The sequence below is a fragment of the Thamnophis sirtalis genome, unplaced genomic scaffold (assembly GCF_051295495.1).
Source record: "Thamnophis sirtalis isolate CommonGarterSnake01/CBP01778 unplaced genomic scaffold, rThaSir2_p1.2 scaffold_2, whole genome shotgun sequence".
NCBI classification, from domain to species: Eukaryota; Metazoa; Chordata; class Lepidosauria; order Squamata; family Natricidae; genus Thamnophis; species Thamnophis sirtalis.
Genome location: NW_028261382.1, coordinates 62,828,180 through 62,848,233, shown reverse-complemented (window position 1 = coordinate 62,848,233; position 20,054 = coordinate 62,828,180). Strand labels below are relative to the sequence as shown.

The window sequence follows — 20,054 nt, the reverse complement described above, 5'->3', positions numbered from 1 at the left end:
CTCAACTTACCACCACAATGGAGCCCCAGAATTTATGTTGTTCAACAGAAATTTGTTAGGTGCGTTGAGTTTTGCCCTATTTTACGACTTTTCTTGCCACCGTTGTTATTAAATTAGTAACACGGTCGTTAAAACTAATCTGGTTTTCCCATTGACTTTGCTGGTCAGAAGGTCGCAAAAGGGGGATCGCCAGACCCTGGGCACCACAAAGATCATCAATATGCGCCCATTGCCAAGCATTTGAATTTAGATCATGTGATGGTCGTATGAAAAATGAAAGATGCTACAATGGTTGTGTGAAAAATGGTGATAAGTTCCCTTTTTTTCCCAGCGCTGTCACTAAACTTTGAACTGTTGCTAATCCAGGATTACCTTATTCCCATATTTCCCATCAGCCTTGGGGGGCATCTTTAAAGAGAAGAATTTTTAAAAAATGTTTCATTTCCTCTGTTCCAGTTTGTATCCGTTCTTATTCCTAAAAAGTTTAAATAATACACAGTTAGTGGCCAACATTGTGGAAACTTTTGGGGAAAAGTGTATTTTCAAAACTAGTTTAATACCACCACTTTTTGGGGAGCAGTACCATAAAATTAATATATCATTTAATCAAGAATGCAATAACTTTTATGAAGGATTTGCTATTAGAATAGCAGTTATAAAGTAGAAAAGTGAAACGAGATATACAAAAAAGATCATCATAGAAAAAAACAAGATATACAAAAATGATCACCATAGGAAAAACAAGATAGACAAAAAAATTATCGCCATGTCAGTTAATGCTTAGTTGGGTAACCTTTAGCATGAATTATGGCCTTATAACGTCTTCCCATGGAGTGGACCAAGTCTTAGTTGTTATAATGTAAAATGTTATAAAGCAAACAGCTGTTATAATGTAAAATTGGGTTTTATCACAGGCTATATTTGCCTATAACTCTTCATAGAATACAGATAATTAAACAAACCATGTTGCATTTACATTCTTGATTAAATTATCTTTCCATGGATATAACTCCCAAAATAAAATGGTGTTATTAGCCATCAAACCTCAAAAATACACTTTTCCCAAAAGGTTTCCCACAATTTTGGCCACCACGTTTATGGGCGGGAGGAGTGGAGAGACCAGGAGGAGCAATAGGCAATTATGCCCCTTTAAAAGGAACTTTCTCTGCCCAGACAGATGGGCTAAATTCCCATGCCTGGCGCTTCCCAGATGAGCTGCATTCCCACGTTCCCAATATTCCTCGCCTCCACTCGGGGGCTTTTCCCAAGCCATCCACCCACCCAAAGCCCCCCCCCAAAAAAAAACTAGCCAGTTTTGGGTCTGGCTAGTCTAAAGAAAAGAAGAATTAGGGGTGACAAGATAGCAGTATTTCAGTATTTGAGGGGCTACCCAAAGAAGAGGGGGTCAAATTATTCTCCAAAGCACCAGAAGGCAGGAAAAATAAACAATGGATGGAAAATGATCAGAGAGAGAAGCAACCTGGAATTAAGGAGAAATTTCCTAACAGTGAGGACAGTTAACCAGTGGACCGGATTGCCTCCAGAGGTTGTGAATGCTCCAAGACTGGACGTTTTTAAGAAGAGACTGGACAGCCATTTGTCTGAAACGGTATAGGTTCTCCTGCTTGGGTGGGGGGGGGCTGGACTAGAAGACCTCCAAGGTCCCTTCCAACTCTGTTATCCTTCCTTCCTTCTTTCCTTCCTTCTCCATCTCTGGAAGTTTTAAGAGATCGAGCAACTATTTGTCTGGAAACGGTATAGGTTCTCTTGCTTGGGTGGGGGGGGCTGGACTAGAAGACCTCCAAGGTCCCTTCCAACTCTGTTATCCTTCCTTCCTTCCTTCCTTCCTTCCTTCCTTCCTTCCTTCCTTCCTTCTTTCCTTCCTTCTCCATCTCTGGAAGTTTTTAAGAGATCGAACAACTATTTGTCTGAAACGGTATAGGTTCTCTTGCTTGGGTGGGGGGGCTGGACTAGAAGACCTCCAAGGTCCCTTACAACTCTGTTATCCTTCCTTCCTTCCTTCCTTCCTTCCTTCCTTCCTTCCTTCCTTCCTTCCTTCCTTCCTTCCTTCCTTCCTCCATCTCTGGAAGTTTTTAAGAGATCGGACAACTATTTGTCTGAAACGGTATAGGTTCTCTTGCTTGGGTGGGGGGCTGAACTAGAAGACCTCCAAGGTCCCTTCCAGCTTCTATTCTATTCTAAACAGGCCTATTCTAAAAGCTCCCCCAAGAGCCGGGCAAGGTGCTTGTTTGCAAGGGGCGCCCGGGAAGCTGCCCGCAGCCAGAGGCGGAGCGCTGAACGGCGGGGAGGAGGCGGAGGCGGAGCCGGTGGGCAAAGGCGGCGCCTGGCCGGCCTTCCTTCCGCGCACGGTGGGCAGCGGGTGAAAGCGCGATCCGGCGGAGGGAAGCCCAGCTCGGAGCCCATGGCGGAGGCTGCGGGGCGAGGAGCCGAAGCCCGGCTGGCCGCCTGCTTGGAAGAGACGCTGAGCAGCCGCCGAGGCGCCAATCGCGTCTTCGAGATCCTGGAGCTTCTGCAGGTGGGCGCAGGGCGGCAGGGAATGCAGTAATCTCCGGCCCTTGGAAGAGGGGGGGCGTGTTATTCACATATTGTATCCACGTGTAATAGTCTTCGGGCCCTTGGAAGGGTGTGTGTGGGTGTGTGGGTGTTTTGTATGCACAAACCCCACGGCCTCCAAGAGATTGTGGAGGTTGTCCAAGTTGGGCGCGAGGCAGCCAAATGGGGAATCAATCATCCCGACCTCTTGGGTGGGTAGGGAGCAGTGTGTGTATATATTGCAGCGCTGTATGCACGGGACCTCCTCCAACTACAATCCCCATCGTCCCCAGCCCCCTCGCCCTTTCCCTGCCCTTCTGGATTGCTCACTTCATTCTCAAAAGCATTTTTTTCCTTGCTGGTACACCAGGACCTCTTTAGAGGGTCAGGCCAGCTGCTGAATTTCACATCACTCCGGCTTCTCAAGCAAACTTCCTAGCATCACACCCCCCCCCCCCAACAAAGAGGCATCCTGGTTGGACCTGCTTCCTGACCCCCTTCCCAATTGGGGGAAACCCTCTGTCTCCAGCTCATCCAAAGGATGCAGCTGTTTCCAATAGCCTGTGCAAAATCCATATTTCCAAGAGAATTTGGTGTAGGGGAAAAAATGCAGAGAATGAAATGAGCAATTGCATCCAGCTTTGATCCACACACTATAAAAAAGATGTGGAGACTCCAGAAAGAGTGCAGAGGAGAGCAACCAAGTTGATGAAGGGACTGGAGGCTAAAACCTACGATGGACGGTTGCAGGATCCGGGCATGGCTAGTCTAGAGAAGAGAAGGACCAGGGGAGACATAATAGCAGTTCTTTCAATATTTGAGGGGCTGCCACAGAGAGGAAGGGGGTCAAGCTGTTTTCCCAAGCACCTGAAGGCCAGACAAGGTATAATGGATGGAAACTGATCAAGGAGAGATTCAACCTAGAAATAAGGAGGATTTTCTGACACAGAGAACAATCAATCAACGGAACAGAAGTTGCCTTCGGAAGTTGTGGGAGCTTCATCACTGGAGGTTTTTAAGAAGAGACTGGACTGCTATCTGTCAGAAATGGTGTAGAGTCTCCTGCTTGGGCAGGGGCTGGACTAGATGACCTACGAGGCCCCTTCCAACTCTATTATTCTGCCAAATCTGTCAAATTGAGAAGATCAAGGCAATTACAGTCTGCTCCTGAGTGTATGCAGAATGTCCTTTCTTGTTCATCAGAAAAATGCAGCTGCTTTCAACAGCAACTTTCTAGTTTCCGTGAATCTTTCCTGTAGCTGTCTCAATCCTGTAATTTCCTTTCCCCAAATCCTGGTTTCTCCAACTCGCAGGCTGAGGACCAGGAGATAATCCTGTGTGCCATCCGGACATGCAGCCGCCTCTTCGGAGCTTTACTCACACGGGGTGAACTTTTCGTGGGCAAACTTCCCCCTGAGGAAGACTCTGTCCAAGGTAAGAGCATGGCCTTGGTGTGTGTGTGGGCGTGGGGGTGGGGTGGCGGGACAGCTATAGGTGTGGTAAACAGGACACAGATTTCACTAAGAGTAGGGAAATTTTAGGCCGTTCCCAAGCATGGGTGATGTGGCAATGGTGAAGCATCTTTCCTGGTTTATCAGGAGGAAGATGCAGCTGCATTCAAGGGAATTTTCTTCCTGGTTTTTTGGGGGGGCGGGGGGGTAGGGTGGGAGGGTTGCATCAATCTTTAAGGCTGCGCATACTTCAGATCTTATTTGACAGAAGCTTTTCAGTTGAGCACAGCTCCTCTGGGTTCATTAAAGCAGCTGCATTTTTCTTTTTAAAGGATTTGATACAAGAGGTTCAAAACTCTCCCGAATCTACTCATTAAAACAATTTTGGTTGCAATTGTTGCAACTGGGTTTATACCAAGTATATATTGGTAGCTGATGACCTCAAAGCGGTGGGCAGCTTCTCTTCACCTTTCTCCGGTCCATGCCTTGCTTTGTTTCAGGAAATTACAGAGCAGAAGAGAAATATAAAATGTGGATGAGACATCGCTACAACAGCTGTATCACTTGTCTGGGGGAACTGATGGGACATGAAGCTTTCCAGGTCAAAGTGAGTTTTTGCCAAAGAGCCAGCTTTTCATTTGATGAATTCTTGCAAAACAAAATAGTCTAGCAAAAGTTTTTTTTTAAAAAGATTTGTAAACAAATCATTTCTGTCTGGTCCTTTCCACTTTGGTAAAGGTAAAAGGTAAAGGTTTCCCACGCACATATGTGCTAGTTGTTCCCGACTCTAGGGGGCAGTGCTAATCTCTGTTTCAAAGCCAAAGAGCCAGCACTGTCTAATGACGTCTCTGTGGTCATGTGGCCGGCATGACTCAACACCAAAGGAGCATGGAACCCTGTTCCCTTCCCACCAAAGGTGGTTCCTATTTTTCTACTTGCATTTTTACGCGCTTTCGAACTGCTGGTTGGCAGAAGCTGGGACAAATCACGGGAGCTCACTCCATTATGTGGCGCTAGGGATTCAAACTGCTGAACTACCGACCTTTCTGATTGACAAGTTCAGCATCTTAGCCACTGAGCCACTGCGTCCCACTTTAGAAACATGCTTTTAAAAAATCTTCTTTCTCCCAATATTTCCCAAAAGTGGAAAGACAGCATGTCAGGGAAAAGAAGCTTTTTTTTTTCTCCCCTGGATGTGCTAGCTTTCTATTTGCAGGGAAGCCGGACTTTTCATCTAGAGGAGCATGTTGCAAATCTTTTTTTTTTTTTGCCTTTGCAGAAGTCAAAGGAGTAAACTGAAATGAAGCTATATCCTCAAATGAAAAACATTCTTGTTTTCTAGCACCAAAGGCCACAGAATTTCTCGAGCTGTTGCAGTTCAGCATGTACTGCACCATTTCTTCCCTAGCAAATATTTATTTTATTTTACTGGGTCCAAGTTCTGTGTTGAAAGGGTCCTCCCTCCCCCAAGAACCATAGCTATATAAAGTCAGTTTATTTTGTCTTTTGCTGTAATTTTGCCATTGTCTCTATATCTTCAATCAATGAATTCCCCCCATTGCATTAAATGAGTGCTTTTCAAACTTGGCGACTTTAACAGGGGTGGACTTCAACTCCCAGCCCTCTTAAAGTAACCAAGTTTTTTGGGAGAAAACTAACTTAGTGCAATAGGGACTGTTCAATTCCTACTTAGCAACTTCTGTGCATTTAGCTAAAGCTAAAGATTCCCCCGCACATGTGTGCTAGTCGTTCCCGACTCTAGAGGGTGGTGTTCATCTCTGTTTCTAAGCTGAAGATCCAGCACTGTCCGAAGACGTCTCCGTTATCATGTAGCCAGAATAACTAAACACCGAAGGCGCATGGAACGCTGTTACCTTCCCACCAAAGGTGGTCCCTATTTTTCTACTTGCATTTTTTACGTGCTTTCGAACTGCTAGGTTGGCAGAAGCTGGGACAAGTAACTGGAGCTCACTCTGTTATGTGGCGCTAGGGATTTGAACCGCTGAACTGCCAACCTTTCTGATTGACAAGCTCAGTGCCTTAGCCACTGAGGCTTTCTCTGTAAACCACAATAAAACAGTGGTTTAGCGCCTCCCAGCTTCCTTAGCTGCCAAAGTGTTAAAAACACTGCAAGATTTTTCAAGAATATTTTGTGGGGGAGTGAAATGGACTTAATATTCAGTATCTCTTTTGCTTTCTTACCTGTTTGTTTTGGTGGAAGGAAACTGCTCTTTGTACCCTGATGAAATTTGTTGAATTGGAAGCCAAGCAGCCTTTGGTCAAGAATGAATGGAGCTTCAATTTCCCGCGAGAGCTTTTACAAGTAAGTTGTCTGAATTCTGATACAGTCCTTCTGGGTTTATCTTTGACTTTGATTCTTGTTCTCGGAATTAGAACGTTGTTGTTGTTAGTTGCGAAGTCATGTCTGACACATCGTGACCCCATGGGCAACGTTCCTCCAGGCCTTCCGGTCCTCTACCATCCTCTGGAGTCCATTGAAGCTCATGTCGACTGCTTCAGTGACTCCATCCAGCCACCTCCTTCTCTGCCGTCCCCTTCTTCTTTTGCCCTCCATCGTTCCCAGCATGAGGCTCTTCTCCAGGTAGTCCTTCCTTCTCATTAGGTGGCCAAAGGATTTGAATTTCACCTTCAGAATCTAGCCTTCTAAAGAGCAGTCAGGGGGGATCTCCTCTAGGACTGACCGATTGGATGGACTTGCAGTCCAAGGGACTCTCAGGCGTCTTCTCCAGCACTAGAGTTCAAAGGCCTCCATTCTTTGGCGCTCAGCCTTCCTTATGGTCCAACCTTCACAGCCATCCATGGCAACTGGGAAATCCATCGCCTTGACTATGCAGACTTTGTTGGCAGGGTGAGGTCTCTGCTTTTTAGGATGCTGTCTAGATTTGCCATCACTTTCCTCCCTAGGATCAAACGTCTTTTGATTTCTTGGTTGCCGTCCCCATCTGCTGTGATCTTGGAGCCGATGACCCAAAATAATGCAAGTCGTTCTGAAAATGTGACTAACGACCATTTTTCACCCTTACGACTGTTGCGGCATCCCCACGGTCACATGTTCCAAATTTGGATGCTTGGCATCGGACTCGTATTTAAGACCATTGCAGTGTCCCAGAGGGATGGAACAGGATGGAATGGAATAGAATAAGAAATGGAATGGAATAGAATAGGATGGAATAGAATAGGATGGAATAGAATAAGGAATGGAATAGGATAGAATAGAATAGAATAAGGAATGGAATAGGATAGGATAGAATGGAATAAGGAATGGAATAGAATAAGGAATGGAATAGAATAGGATGGAATAGAATAAGGAATGGAATAGGATAGAATAGAATAGAATAAGGAATGGAATAGGATAGGATAGAATGGAATAAGGAATGGAATAGAATAAGGAATGGAATAGAATAGGATGGAATAGAATAAGGAATGGAATAGGATAGAATAGAATAGAATAAGGAATGGAATAGGATAGGATAGGATAGAATGGAATAAGGAATGGAATAGAATAAGGAATAGAATAGAATTCTTTATTGGCCGAGTGTGATTGGACACACAAGGAATTTGTCTTTGGTGCATAAACTCTCAGTGTGCATAAAGAAAAATAAAATAGAATACATTCATCAAGAATCGTAAGATACAACACTTATTGAAAGTCATAGGTTTCTAAATAAGCAATCAAATCATACTAGGAAACAAATAAAACTATTAATTGTAAAGATACAAGCAACATGGTTATAGTCATCAGTGGGAAGAGATAGGTACTAGGAAGGAAGAGAAGAAGAATAGTAATGCAGTCTGAGTGAATAGTTTGACAGTGTTGTGGGAAATAGTTGTTAAGCAGAGTGATGGCATCCGGGGGGAAAACTGTCCTTGTGTCTAGTTGTTCTAGGAGAGAGAATTTCAATCTGCCAGGCAAGGAGTGGCAATAATACAAAATGGGATTGATTCTGCCCCTTCATTCTCTTTGCCTCCCTTTCAGGTGGTGGTGGAGGGTCTAATCCAGACCGATGAGAATTCCTCGCTCCTCATCTCGCGTTTCCAGGAATACATGGAACAGGACGATGTCCGGTTCTTTGTGATGAAGGCGGTGGCAGAAAACCTGGGCAAAGTGATGCCAAAGGCCAAACAGGTATCTCGATATCCTGGTTGAGAGCGGAACTCTGTTTTGTATATTTCTTCTTTCGATGGTCGGATCAGGCAAATTTTGGGGGGTCAATAGCACTGCAGCCAGTTCTGTCCTGTGTCCTTCCTTGGCATGAATATGCCTACTGAAATGAAATCTCTGTTGCCATCTTACCCTCCTCCTTTCCACAAACCATACTCCCTTCTAGCACTGATGATGTGACCTAGTTGGGTCATGAAAGGTCTGCAAGAAACCACCCAAGCTCATAGAGCATCAAGGACCGTACATTTCTCTTCCTCCTCCTCCTCGTCTCCTCCTGCAGTCCAGAAATCCACTCCCTTCTGGCACTGATGATGTTACCTAGTTGGGTCTTGAAACATCTGCAAGCTCAGAGAGCACCAAAAAGTCCATAGTTCTCTTCTTCCTTCCCCCTTCCTCCTCCTCCTCTACCTCTCTGCGAACCTCACTCCCTTTTAGCACTGATAATGTTACTAGCTTGGGTCATGAAACATCTGCAAGAAATCAACAAAGCTCAGAGAGCAGGGTGGAATCCATAGTTCCTCCTCCTCCTCCATCATTCCACAAACCCCATTCCCTTTTAGCGCTGGGAAGCCTGCAGAGTGCTCCCGGGGGGGTTGGGGAGAGCAAAAATGGCACTCGGGGGAGGGGTGTTTGGGAGGCCAAAAATGGGCCAATTCTTTTCAAAAACAGGACATGCAGGGCGAGGTTTCTGCAGGCCAAAAATGGCTGTATTTGGTGCATAGGACACACCAACATTTCCAACCTCTTTTTGTGTGTGTGTTGGGGGGATGGGAAAATGCTGCTTATATTCTGAAAACTACAGTATTTTGTTTGCTTTTAGAAGTGGGGGGGGGAATACCTTAACTATATCTGGTTCTCAAAGCAAGCAGGAACTGGGTATGTCTAGTTTAATGAAAAGAAGGACTAGGGGAGACATGATAGCAGTCTTCCAATATCTCAGGGGTTGCCCCAAAGAAGAGGGAGTCATGTTATTCTCCAAAGCACCTGAGGGTAGAACAAGAAGCAATAGGTGGAAACTAATCAAGGAGAGAAGCAACTTAGAATTAGGGAGAAAATTCCTGACAAGTGAGAACAATTAATCAGTGGAACAGAAGTTGCCTCCAGAAGTTGTGAATGCTCCAACACTGGAAGTCTTTAAGAAGATGTTGGATAGCCATTTGTCTGAAATGGTATAGGGTTTCCTGCCTAGGCAGGGGGTTGGACTAGAAGACCTCCAAGGTCCCTTCCAACTCTGCTATTGTATTATTGGATTGGATTGGATTTATTACATTTATATGCTGCCCTTTTCCCCGAAGGGGACTCAGGGCGGCTCACAATTCAAGTCAGGGAAGGGGGTACAGACAGGGGATAAAAAAGACGAACATAACAATGCATTATAAAATGCCTGCAGTTCTATTGTCTGTTTTTCCTTCCCACAGGCTCCCTTTCCGATTTACCAAAAGAACGCCTTCGCTCTCATTTCATCCATCGTCATGCCGAGTGAGGAAAGCGAGATAAAAAAATTTCTAGTAAAACACGGTGAGTGAAATTCTCTGTTTTTTTCCATCTGTGTCCGACGAGAATTATGTTCAAGAGTGAACTTGGCTGTGGTTAAACAACCCATCAGGTTGAATGTTGTCCATGGAGTCGCGATGGGTCGGACACAAATTCGTGACTAACAACAAGAACAAATGATGGAAGTCGATAAATTATTCCAAAACTTTGGGAGGAAACATTTCAAAGAGTTGTCTTGATTCTCACAACTGTTGGGTTTTTTTTTAATTGAGTCTCTCTTTCTCTCTTGACAGCTAATCAGGAGGAGTGGAAAGTGTCCAAACTAAAGGTAAATATTTTCATAGAGTGAAATTATTCATTGTTGCTCTTCTGTTGACCTTGCTTAATGCAAATCTCAAGGGTAGGGTTGTGTTGCATTTCTGGGGAATGTCATCAAAGAGGTGATACAACAGTGTAGACCAGAAAATAAGGACCAACTGTCAAGGCCCCCCAAAATGCCCCTAATTAATTCATGAGTCTTGAGCCAAGTTTCAAAAGAAAACCAGTTATTTATTAGGGGCAGCATGTCGGCAGCTGACCTCGAGTGAGGTCAGTTCTGTCCTAAGTAGTTTATGGTTCAACTTTGACCCTGTTTCCCCCTCCTCTCATGCCTTACAAGCCAGCTTTGGTAAGCTGAGATCAGATCCTGGAAAAGTGTATGCGTGGAATGCTGCCTATGGCAACTCGAGAGCAGACTGGAAATGTTTCTGGGAGTTGACACTAATCTTGCCAGATTGTGTGAATTCAGTTGCTGGGCCTGATGTAGGAACTTAGCTGACAGGAGAGTAAGGGGGGGAAAAGATGTTTGAACAAAGCAGGAATGGCTTGATAGCCGGCTGAAACATCTCAAGAACCTGGATGTATTTTGATGGACATGCTTGGCTTTCCCATGGAAGCCTGCAGGATATGGCCCATTCTGAAGGCTGCTCCACATCTTTCTCCATAACTTTCTTTTCCCCCCACAGGAACACAGACGGGCCTTTGAGAGGATGTGGCTTGGATTCCTGAAATATAAGGTAGGTGCCTTGAGGATCTCAAAGGTCTGAATGTGGGGTTGATGTCACACCTGAGTAATAATTTCATCCATTCTAAGTGTTGTCTCCAGTGCACCTTAATCAGGAGAGTTTAGAATGTGGAAGGAAGGAAGGAAAATGGAGAGGGGAAGGAAGGAAGGAAAGAAAGAAAAAGAAAGAAAGAAAGAAAGAAAGAAAAAAAAGGGGGGGGAAGAAAATGGATAGGAGAGGGAAGGAAAATGGAGAGGAGAAGGAAAGAAGAAAAATGGAGAGGGGAAGGAAGGAAAATGGAGGAGAAGGAAGAAAAATGGATAGGGAGAAGAAGGAAAACAGAGGAAGGAAGGAAGGAAAACAGGAAGGAAGGAAAATGGGAAGGGAGGAAAATGGAGAGGGAGGAAGGAAAACAGGAAGGAAGAAAAAATGGAGAGAGGAAGGAAAATGGAGAAGGAAGGAAGGAAAACTGAGGGGAAGGAAAATGGGAAGAAAGGAAAACTGAGAGGAAGGAAGGAGAACAGAAGGAAGAAAATGGAAAGAGGAAGGAAGGAAAATGGAAAGGAAGGAAGAAAACAGGAAGGAAGGCTTTATTCAGCCTTTGAACCAGGCCATGCTTGAAATAGTTGAATGGAGCATCCATCCCTCTTAACTAACATGGTCCACCACCCTTTCTCTCTCTCCCTCCCTCTCGCTCTCTCTTTCTCTCCCTCCCCTCCCTCCCCCTGTGTAGCTACCTGGAAGCCTCTACAAAAAAGTGTTGGTCATCTTACATGACTCCATCTTGCCTCACCTGAATGAGCCCACCCTCTTGATGGATTTCTTGACCGTTGCCTATGATGTGGGTGAGTGGTGGTTCCCAGGAATGTAGGGTGGACTTTAGGGAAGAAACGATGGGAGCAGGAAAGAGGATCCAGTCTTGAGAAAGGGTTGGGTGAACCTGTCAGCCACTAACCTCACATCTGGTGGCTCTGAATGTCATCAGTGATTCTGCTGGGTCTCCCGAAAGAGAGCTCTAACTCCCTTTTTACTTGGGTTTCCTGCTTCAACAGGGGGTTAGACTAGAAGACCTCCACAGTCCCTTTCCAACTCTCTTTTTCTGAAGCTCGCTTTGTGCATCTCTTTCAGGTGGAGCCATCAGCCTTCTTGCCTTAAATGGACTGTTTGTTTTGATTCTCCAACATAACCTGTGAGTTTCCGTAGCAAATCCTCGAAAACGTTCCCTGTTCTTTAGCCAAAGGGCTTTTAGTTCCCCTATTCACACATTACAGTTCCTTCTTAGACCAGTTTTGTCTGCCCAGGTGTCTTCAGTTACTGTCCTGCAGTCATAAGTGGGAGGAGATGGGTGACAGGAACGATGAGAAGACTAATTGTAATAGTAATGAAGACTTAGTGAATAGTTTGACAGTGGTGAGGGAATTATTCTGTTGGGAATGTTTGAATTCAACATTCTTTAAGTTAATTTGTTGGTTGGTTGTTGTTGTTTTTTCGTAGGGAATATCCAGATTTTTACACAAAACTCTACAGTCTTCTGGACCCCTCTATCTTTCACGTAAAATACCGTGCCCGGTTCTTCCGTTTGTTGGACCTGTTCTTATCTTCGTCGTAAGTCGAGATTTGATGCTTCACCCCAGACCTGTTTCATATCCCATTTACCATCACTATCCCAATAATAACCTATGTGTAGAGTCTACGTTTTAGGGATGTGGTGGCTCAGTGGCTAAGATGCTGAGCTTGCCAATCAGAAAAGTTGGCGGTTCAAATCCCTAGCGCCGCGTAATGGAGTGAGCTCCCCTGACTTGTCCCAGCTTTTGCCAACCTTATAGTTCAAAAGTATGTAAAAAATGTAGAAAAATAGGGACCACCTTTGGTGGGAAGGGAACAGCGTTCCGTATGCCTTTGGCATTGAGTTATGCCGGCTACATGACCACAGAGATGTCTTCGGACAGTGCTGGCTCTTCGGTTTCGAAACAGGGATGAGCAGTTCCACAGCTCTTCTCCTCTTCCTCCTCCTCCTCACACACCACTCCCTTCTAATACTGATGATGTTGCCTAGTTGGGTCAAGAAACATCTGTAAGAAAACAATCAAGCTCAGAGAGCACCAAGGACCCCATAGTTCTCCTCCTCCTCTCCTTTGCAAACTCTACTCCCTCCTAGCACTGATGATGTTGCCTAGTTGGGTCCTGAAATGTCTGCAAGAAAACAACCAAGCTCAGAGAGCATCAAAGACTCCATAGTCGTCGTCCTCCTCCTCCTCCTCCTCCTCTCTGCAAACTCTACTCCCTTCTAGCACTGATGACACTACCTAGTTGGGTCATGGTGGCAGAAAACCACCATGTCTTCAGAAAAACAACAAACCAAGAGTACCAAGGACTGCAGAGTTCAAAACTGAGCTACAAACATTCTCTTTACTTGGGGGTCTCTGCTACTTCCAACAGGCACTTGCCCGCATATCTGGTGGCAGCCTTTGCCAAACGCCTCTCCCGACTGGCGCTCACCGCCCCGCCGGATGGTTTGCTGATCGCCATTCCTTTCATCTGCAACCTCTTGAGGAGGCATCCATCCTGCCTGGTGCTCATCCACAGGCCCAACGGCCCAGCAGGTGAGAGAGGGAGCTCAGAAAGGCTGTCTTTTTCACCCGCTTCAGTTGAGGTTGACTTAACTTTGAGGAAGAAGACTGCAAATTTGTAGATACAACCAGGGGTGGGCTGCATACAATGAAATTGATGTACAATGACAACAAAGCAGGGGTGAAATGCTACCGGTTCGGGCCAGTTCATCTGAACCGGTAGTTAAAAAATGCTTTAAAAGGTTCTTTAAAAGTTCCGATGATCAGTTGTGCAACATTCAGCTGTGCCGCGCAATCATTGGAACGTTTTTTCCCGGGAGAACCGGTAGTTAAAAAAATGCTTTAAAAAAGTTTTTTAAAAGTTCCGATGATCAGTTGTGCAACATTCAGCTGTGCTGCACAATTGTTGGAACTCCCCCCCCCCCCGGGAGAACCGGTAGTTAAAAAATGCTTTAAAAAAAGAAGAAAAGAAGTTCCAATGATCGCGCAGCACAGCTGATTGTTGCACAGCTGATTGTCTGAACTTTTTTCTTACTCTTAAAACAAATGCTAAAAAAAGGTATTAAGAAAAGGTCCGACAATCACCCGGCACAGCTGATGGTTGCACAGCTGATTGCCGGAAGTTTTTTAAAAACTTTTTTCAAAAACAAAAATGCTTTAAAAAGTTTTTTTTAAAAAAAAGTTCCGACGATCAGCTGTGCAACAATCAGCTGTGCCATGCGATTTATATTTGCTAGAAAGCAGGAAATCCTGTTTTCTAGCGAATCTAAATCATGCGACACAGCTGTTCCCCCCTCCCCCACTGTTCTACTTACCTTTGCGGACTCAGAAAAGGCTTCTTAGCATCTGCGGTGCACATTTGGTTCATGTGAAGCGAACCGGTAGCAGACTTCAGAGCATTTCACCCCTGCAATAAAGGCTTAAAACTTGAGCAATTTGAACTTGGGAATGTGGGGTTGGAGGAGAAGCAGCTACCATCCCCCTGTGACTATGCAAGGCAAGGAGAAGATCTGATACTCCAGAGCTTCAAAGCTGTTGCGGAGGGCTGATTCTTTCTTTTTATCTTCTTTAGAGATGGTGGAGGATCCTTATAAGATGGATGAAAAAGAGCCCATGGAAAGCAGGGCGCTGGAGAGCTCCTTGTGGGAAATCAAGGTAGGTTTCTTTTTCATCTAAGAAGAACTTGGGTGGAATTCTGGTTTCATAAATCCAGCAGGGAGGACAACGGATTGGGTGGTCAACATCTGCACCAGCGCTAACAGTTGTAACTTTAGCAGTCACTTGACCCACCAAGAAGACTCCCACCAATCCGGACAGCAAGCTACTAGTAGAAAACCCTACTACTCCTAGCACTGATGCTGTTACCTAGTTGGGTTAAGAAGCGTCTGCAAGAACACCACCAACCTCAGAGAGCATAAAGGACCCCACAGTTCTCCTCCTGCTCCTTCCTGCCTCACGCTCCTCCACTCTGCAAACCCTACTCCCTCCTAGCACTGCTGATGTTACCTGGTTGGGTTATGAAATGAGCCATGGGGGCGGTTGTTAGAATGCAGTACTGCAGGTTAACTCACTGCTCATTGCTAGCAGTTCGATCCTGACCGGCTCAAGGTGGACTCAGCCTTCTATCTTTCCGAGGTGGGTAAAATGAGGGCCCAGATTGTTGAGGGCAAGAGGCTGACTCTGTAAACTGCTCAAAGAGGGCTATAAAGCCCTGTGAAGCGGTATATAAGTCTGTGCTATTTCTTCCCTTCCTCCTCTCTCCCTTCCATGGCACAATGGTTAGAATGAAGACCCAGATTGTTGGGGGCAATAGGCTGGTACTGTAAACCGCCTTAGAGAGGGCTGGAAAAGACTGTGAAGCGGTATATAACTATTTGTGCTATTATTATTGCTATCCTTTCTTCCTTCTTTCCTTCCTTCCTGCACAGTGGTTAGAATGCAGTATTGCATGCTGACTGCCCACTGCCAGTAGTTCGATCCTGACTGGCTTGAGGTTAACTCAGCCTTCACTGATGTCTGACTCCGAAGGCAGCTGATAACTGTCAGACGGCTCTGGCTCCCTCTCTGCCTCCGACACAGAGCCCTCCTCAGAGCCTTCCCCAGACTCCAGGACTGACCCGTGTTCTTCCCCAGACTCTTCACTGTCCGAGTCTGCCACCAGATCCGCTGGACTCTGGCTGGCCACAACAAGCAGTGATCCCTCAACCTTTGTGGCCTGGCAGCCCAGCGCAGTTGCGGGAGGACCAGTCCGCACAAGTGGTGGGCAGGTGCATATGTACAGGCAAACACAGCTCAGGTTGAGCTGCACAAACGTGTGTATACATGCACCAGCCTCCTACCACTTGAACAAGTTGAGCAGTGTGTACATATGTGGGCCAATTGTGATAGACCATATCTCAATAGTGGGCCACGGCCCGGGGCGGTTGGGGCCCCCTGATGTACCACAGGTGCGTTCCTAACTTAAGCATGGAGAGACTCTCTTTGGTGACTCTGATGGATTGCTAGCTCTTTGTCAAGGCTTTAATAAATGCCAGGCAACTGTTACTTTTTGTCAGAGTATGGAGAGTTAATGGCAACTGGGTCAGTTTGGAAACTGTTTAGAAACTTGCTGGAGACAGCTAGGAGCCTGGGTGTGGCTTAGCTCTGGAGCTCTGAGTCTGTGCTGAGCTCTAAACTAATCAGCTGCTCTGAAACTGAAACTGTTCTCTGCTTGAATTTGCTACCACATTGGAAAACCTGCTTTTGGTATTGTATATTTACTTCTTGTGTTGTATTATATATAAAGGGAAGTTAACGAATGCAGCTGAATCAGTTACCTGCGTGTGCTTTCTGGGTGTGATTGCTGCAACAAGCTCTTTCTTTTTGGGTATCCCTAGACGCTTCAGAACCATTATCACCCGGATGTTGCCAAAGCTGCGGAAGAAATTAACCTGCCCCTCTCTCAGATGGAACAGGATTTGTCTGAGATCCTAGAACTGACATCCTTTGAGGTAATGATGTCCCCAGAGACAAGTCTTCTCTACCTTGGGACCCTCTCCAGTTGAGTGGTTCTGTAGTTACCATGCTAGCTGGGGAATTTATTTATTTATTTGCCAACAAATCGTGGTCGCCACAATGTAGAAAAGATGTGGAGACTCTAGAAAGAGTGCAGAGAAGAGCAACAAAGAGGATTAGGGGACTGGAGACTAAGACTTATGAAGAACAGTTGCAGGAACTGGGTATGTCTAGTTTAATAGAAAGAAGGACTGGGGAGACATGATAGCAGTCTTCCAATATCTCAGGGGCTGCCCCAAAGAAGAGGGAGTCAAACTATTCTCCAAGGCACCTGAGTGTAGAACAAGAAGCAATGGGTGGAATCTAATCAAGGAGAGAAGCAACTTAGAACTGAGGAGAAATTTCCTGACAGAACAATAAATCAGTGGAACAGCTTCCCTCCAGAAGTTGTGAATGCCCCAACACTGGACGTCTTTAAGAAGATGCTGGTTAGCCATTTGTCTGAAATGGTATAGGGTTTCCTGCCTAGGCAGGGGGTTGGACTAGAAGACCTCCAAGGTCCCTTCCAACTCTTCTATTGTATTGTATAACAAGCACAAGGAAACAAATATGAAAACATGTGAAAAAAATGTCACAAATAAATGGATATAAATAAGCAAAACATAGGCACAAACCCATAAAAATAGTACATATCAATGGGACAGTAGGACAGGGACGGTAGGCACGCTGGTGCTTTTATGCATGCCCCCTTTATGGACCTCTTAAGAAATGCATAAGATTCACGGTAGACAGCTTAAGGTCAAAGGTATGGGGGTTAGAGGAATTAACAACAGAATGAGGTAGGGTGTTCCACACATTTACTACTCTATTTGCAGAAATCGTTTTTCCTGCAATCAAGATTAGAACGGATTGCATTTGGTTTGTCTCTGTCGATAGCCCTTGTGTTATTGCAGTTGAAGTAAAAGTAGTTATTTACAAGTAGGATGTTGTGGCAGATTATCTTGTGCCCTAAGCTCAGGTCGGAATGTAGATGGCATAGTTCAAGGTTATCCAGGCCTAAAATTTCAAGGCTGGTGGTATACGGAATTTTATGACAAGCAGAGGAGCTGAGTCTTCTTCTTTTTTAAAAAAAAAAAAACGGGACCCTCTTTAGGTGCTGAAGTGATGCAGTGGTTAAATGCAGCACTGCAGGCTACTTCAGCTGACTGCAGTTCTGCAGTTTGGCTGTTCAAATCTCACCGGCTCAGGGTTGACTCATCCTTCCATCCTTCCGAGGTGGGTAAAATGAGAACCCAGATTGTTGTTGGGGCCAATATGCTGACTCTGTAAACCGCTTAGAGAGGGCTGAAAGCCCTATGAAGCGGTATATAAGTCTAACTGCTATTGCTAATGTTTTAATATGCGAAATGCACTGTGGGTTCCAGGCAGGTGAGCAGTACTCAAGGATAGGTCTGGCAAAGATTTTGTAGGCCCTGGTTAGCAGCACAGCGTTACCAGAGAGAAAACTATGTAAAATAAGGTTGACAACTCTGAATTGCCTTTTTGGATTCAGTTCTGGGAGTTGGAAGTCCTGAGATTCTAGAAGGGATGGCCTTTGAGGTAAGGCTGGCCCTTATAGGTGTGTCCATCTGAATAGCCACAGCACTTAGGACTTACTGTATTTTTCAGAGTATTAAGAGGCACCAAGGTTTTGAAGAGGCACATTTTTTTAAAAAAAGTTTTTCCACTCTGTAGGCCTCCCAAAAATGGCCCGCTTTTTGCAAAAACGGGCCCAGTTTTTTTCCAAGAAAAAAGGCATGAATAGCCTTTTAGGAGGCTTGTAGAGTGCTCGGGGGGGGGGGGGAGGACAAGCAAAAAACAGCCAGTTTTTCACCAAAACGGACCTATTTTTTAAAAACAAAAGGGGGGGCATGAATAGCCTTTAGGAGCCTTATAGAGTGCTCCTGGGGGGGGGGTAGCAAAAAGTGTCCATTTTTTGCTCATTTCTGCCCTCCCCAGCCCCCAGGAGCACTCTGCAAGGCTCCTAAAGGTATGCACGACCATTTTGGTGAAGCGGGTGGGGTTTCGGGAGGCCAAAAATTCAGTGTATAAGACGCACCCAGATTTTCAGCCTCTTTTTTTGAGGGAAAAAGGTGCATCTTACACTCCGAAAAATACGGTACATACCGGTTCATATACTGTAGCCTTCTCTAAGCGGTTTACAGAGTCAGCCTATCTCCCCCAAACAATCTTGAGTCCTCATTTTGCTGACCTCAGAAGACGGGAAGGCGAATCAACCTTGAGCCGGTGAGAATCGAACTGCTGGCAGTCGGCAGAATTAGCCTGCAATCCTGCATTCACCAGTGGTTACTGGTGTGTGTTGCAGTGGCCTAGAGGTTGGGCTCTCTTCTCACCATCAGAAGGTTGGGAGTTCATCCTAGGTAGAGGCAGATATTTCTCTCTCTCTCTTGGCACAATAAGAATAGATTTGCCCAACAAAACTCCGCCCTGGTGACAGGAAGGGCATCTGGCCAGTAATCATTCTGCTAGCTCCATTCAGACACTATCCCGCAAGGATTATGAGATTGTTAAACGAAGATGATGACCACATTTTAAAAAGCAGTCTGGGAAAATGACACAACCAAGCTGGGATTGATTGTTGGAGAAAAAAGAAACCGAGTCAGTGAACGTGGAAAATAAATTGCTTTTTTCCTCCCCTTCTCTCCCTCCCTCCCTCTCTACCCCCAAAGATATTTGATAGAGATATTAAGAAAGAATCGAAGGAAATTCCATTGGAATATCAGCCAGCCCGAGGCCTCTTTGGGAAAAAAGATGATCTCTTTGCAGAATACTTTTCACTGGAATGACTGCCGGGTAAAAATGCAATAAATACCTTCTCTCTCTCTTTCTTTTTAAAATTTAAAGTGTTATGCACTGCAATTCTTGGTGCTCTAAGAAGGTGGGTGTATTTCTTGACTGCTTGTTTTCCTTCACAGTTGAGAGTTGGTTTGTTCTGAATTTCAACATTGGCCAGCAGAGAGCAGCAAAATGACTGTCGGAACTTTTAAGGGGGGGAAAAATCCCATAGCTAATAGCAAGAAGGCAATGACCGGATTGTTGTTAGTTGGGAAGTTGTGTGCAACCCACTGCGACTCCATGGACAACGTTCCTCCAGGCCTTCCTATCCTCTACCATCCTCTGGAGTCCATTGAAGCTCATACCGACTGCTTCAGTGACTCCATCGAGCCACCTCCTTCTCTGCCGTCGCTTTCTTCTTTTGCCCTCCATCATTCCCAGCATGAGGCTCTTCTCCAGGGAATCCTTCCTTCTCATCAGGTGGCCAAAGGATTTGAGTTTCCTCTTCAGGATCTGGCCTTCTAAAGAGCAGTCAGGGTTGATCTTCTCTAGGACTGACCTGTTGGATTGCCTTGCAGTCCAAGGGACTCTCCAGCACCAGAGTCCAAAAGCCTCAATTTTTTGGCGCTCAGCCTTCCTTATGGTCCAAATTTCACAGCCATCCATGGCAACTGGGAAAACCACAGCCTTGACTATATACACTTTTGTTGGCAGGGTGATGTCTCTGCTTTTTAGTACACCGTCTAAATTTGCCATGGCTTTCCTCCCCAGGAACAAGCGTCTTTTAATTTCTTGGCTGCAGTCCCCATCTGCAGTGATCTTTGACTTACAACCTTATTTGAGCTCAAAGTTTCTATTGTTAAGTGAGACAGACGTTAAGCAAATTTGATCCCCTTTCATGCACCTTAAGTGTATCACTGTCGTCGTTAAG

The 20,054-nt window shown here is 45.4% G+C and overlaps 1 protein-coding gene across 3 annotated transcripts in view; it reads left to right on the top strand.

The window, feature by feature from the left end:
* Positions 1-2,375: 2,375 nt before the first annotated feature.
* Positions 2,376-20,054, top strand: part of NOC4L (nucleolar complex associated 4 homolog) — a 36,451-nt gene continuing 18,772 nt past the window's right edge. The window contains exons 1-16 of one of the 3 annotated variants that reach the window (XM_087705785.1): positions 2,376-2,536; positions 3,867-3,987; positions 4,505-4,611; positions 6,226-6,327; positions 8,002-8,151; positions 9,606-9,705; positions 9,975-10,009; positions 10,686-10,736; positions 11,458-11,569; positions 11,853-11,913; positions 12,219-12,329; positions 13,164-13,327; positions 14,367-14,449; positions 16,171-16,284; positions 19,018-19,141; positions 19,264-19,456. In XM_087705785.1, coding sequence (XP_087561911.1) covers positions 2,423-2,536; positions 3,867-3,987; positions 4,505-4,611; positions 6,226-6,327; positions 8,002-8,151; positions 9,606-9,705; positions 9,975-10,009; positions 10,686-10,736; positions 11,458-11,569; positions 11,853-11,913; positions 12,219-12,329; positions 13,164-13,327; positions 14,367-14,449; positions 16,171-16,284; positions 19,018-19,134 — 1,542 coding nt within the window. In that variant the 5' untranslated portion in view covers positions 2,376-2,422 and the 3' untranslated portion in view covers positions 19,135-19,141; positions 19,264-19,456. Of the gene's footprint in view, positions 2,537-3,866; positions 3,988-4,504; positions 4,612-6,225; positions 6,328-8,001; positions 8,152-9,605; positions 9,706-9,974; positions 10,010-10,685; positions 10,737-11,457; positions 11,570-11,852; positions 11,914-12,218; positions 12,330-13,163; positions 13,328-14,366; positions 14,450-16,170; positions 16,285-19,017; positions 19,173-19,263; positions 19,457-20,054 lie in introns of those variants that run through there. The other 2 variants (XM_087705786.1, XM_087705784.1) reach the window with 2 other exon arrangements.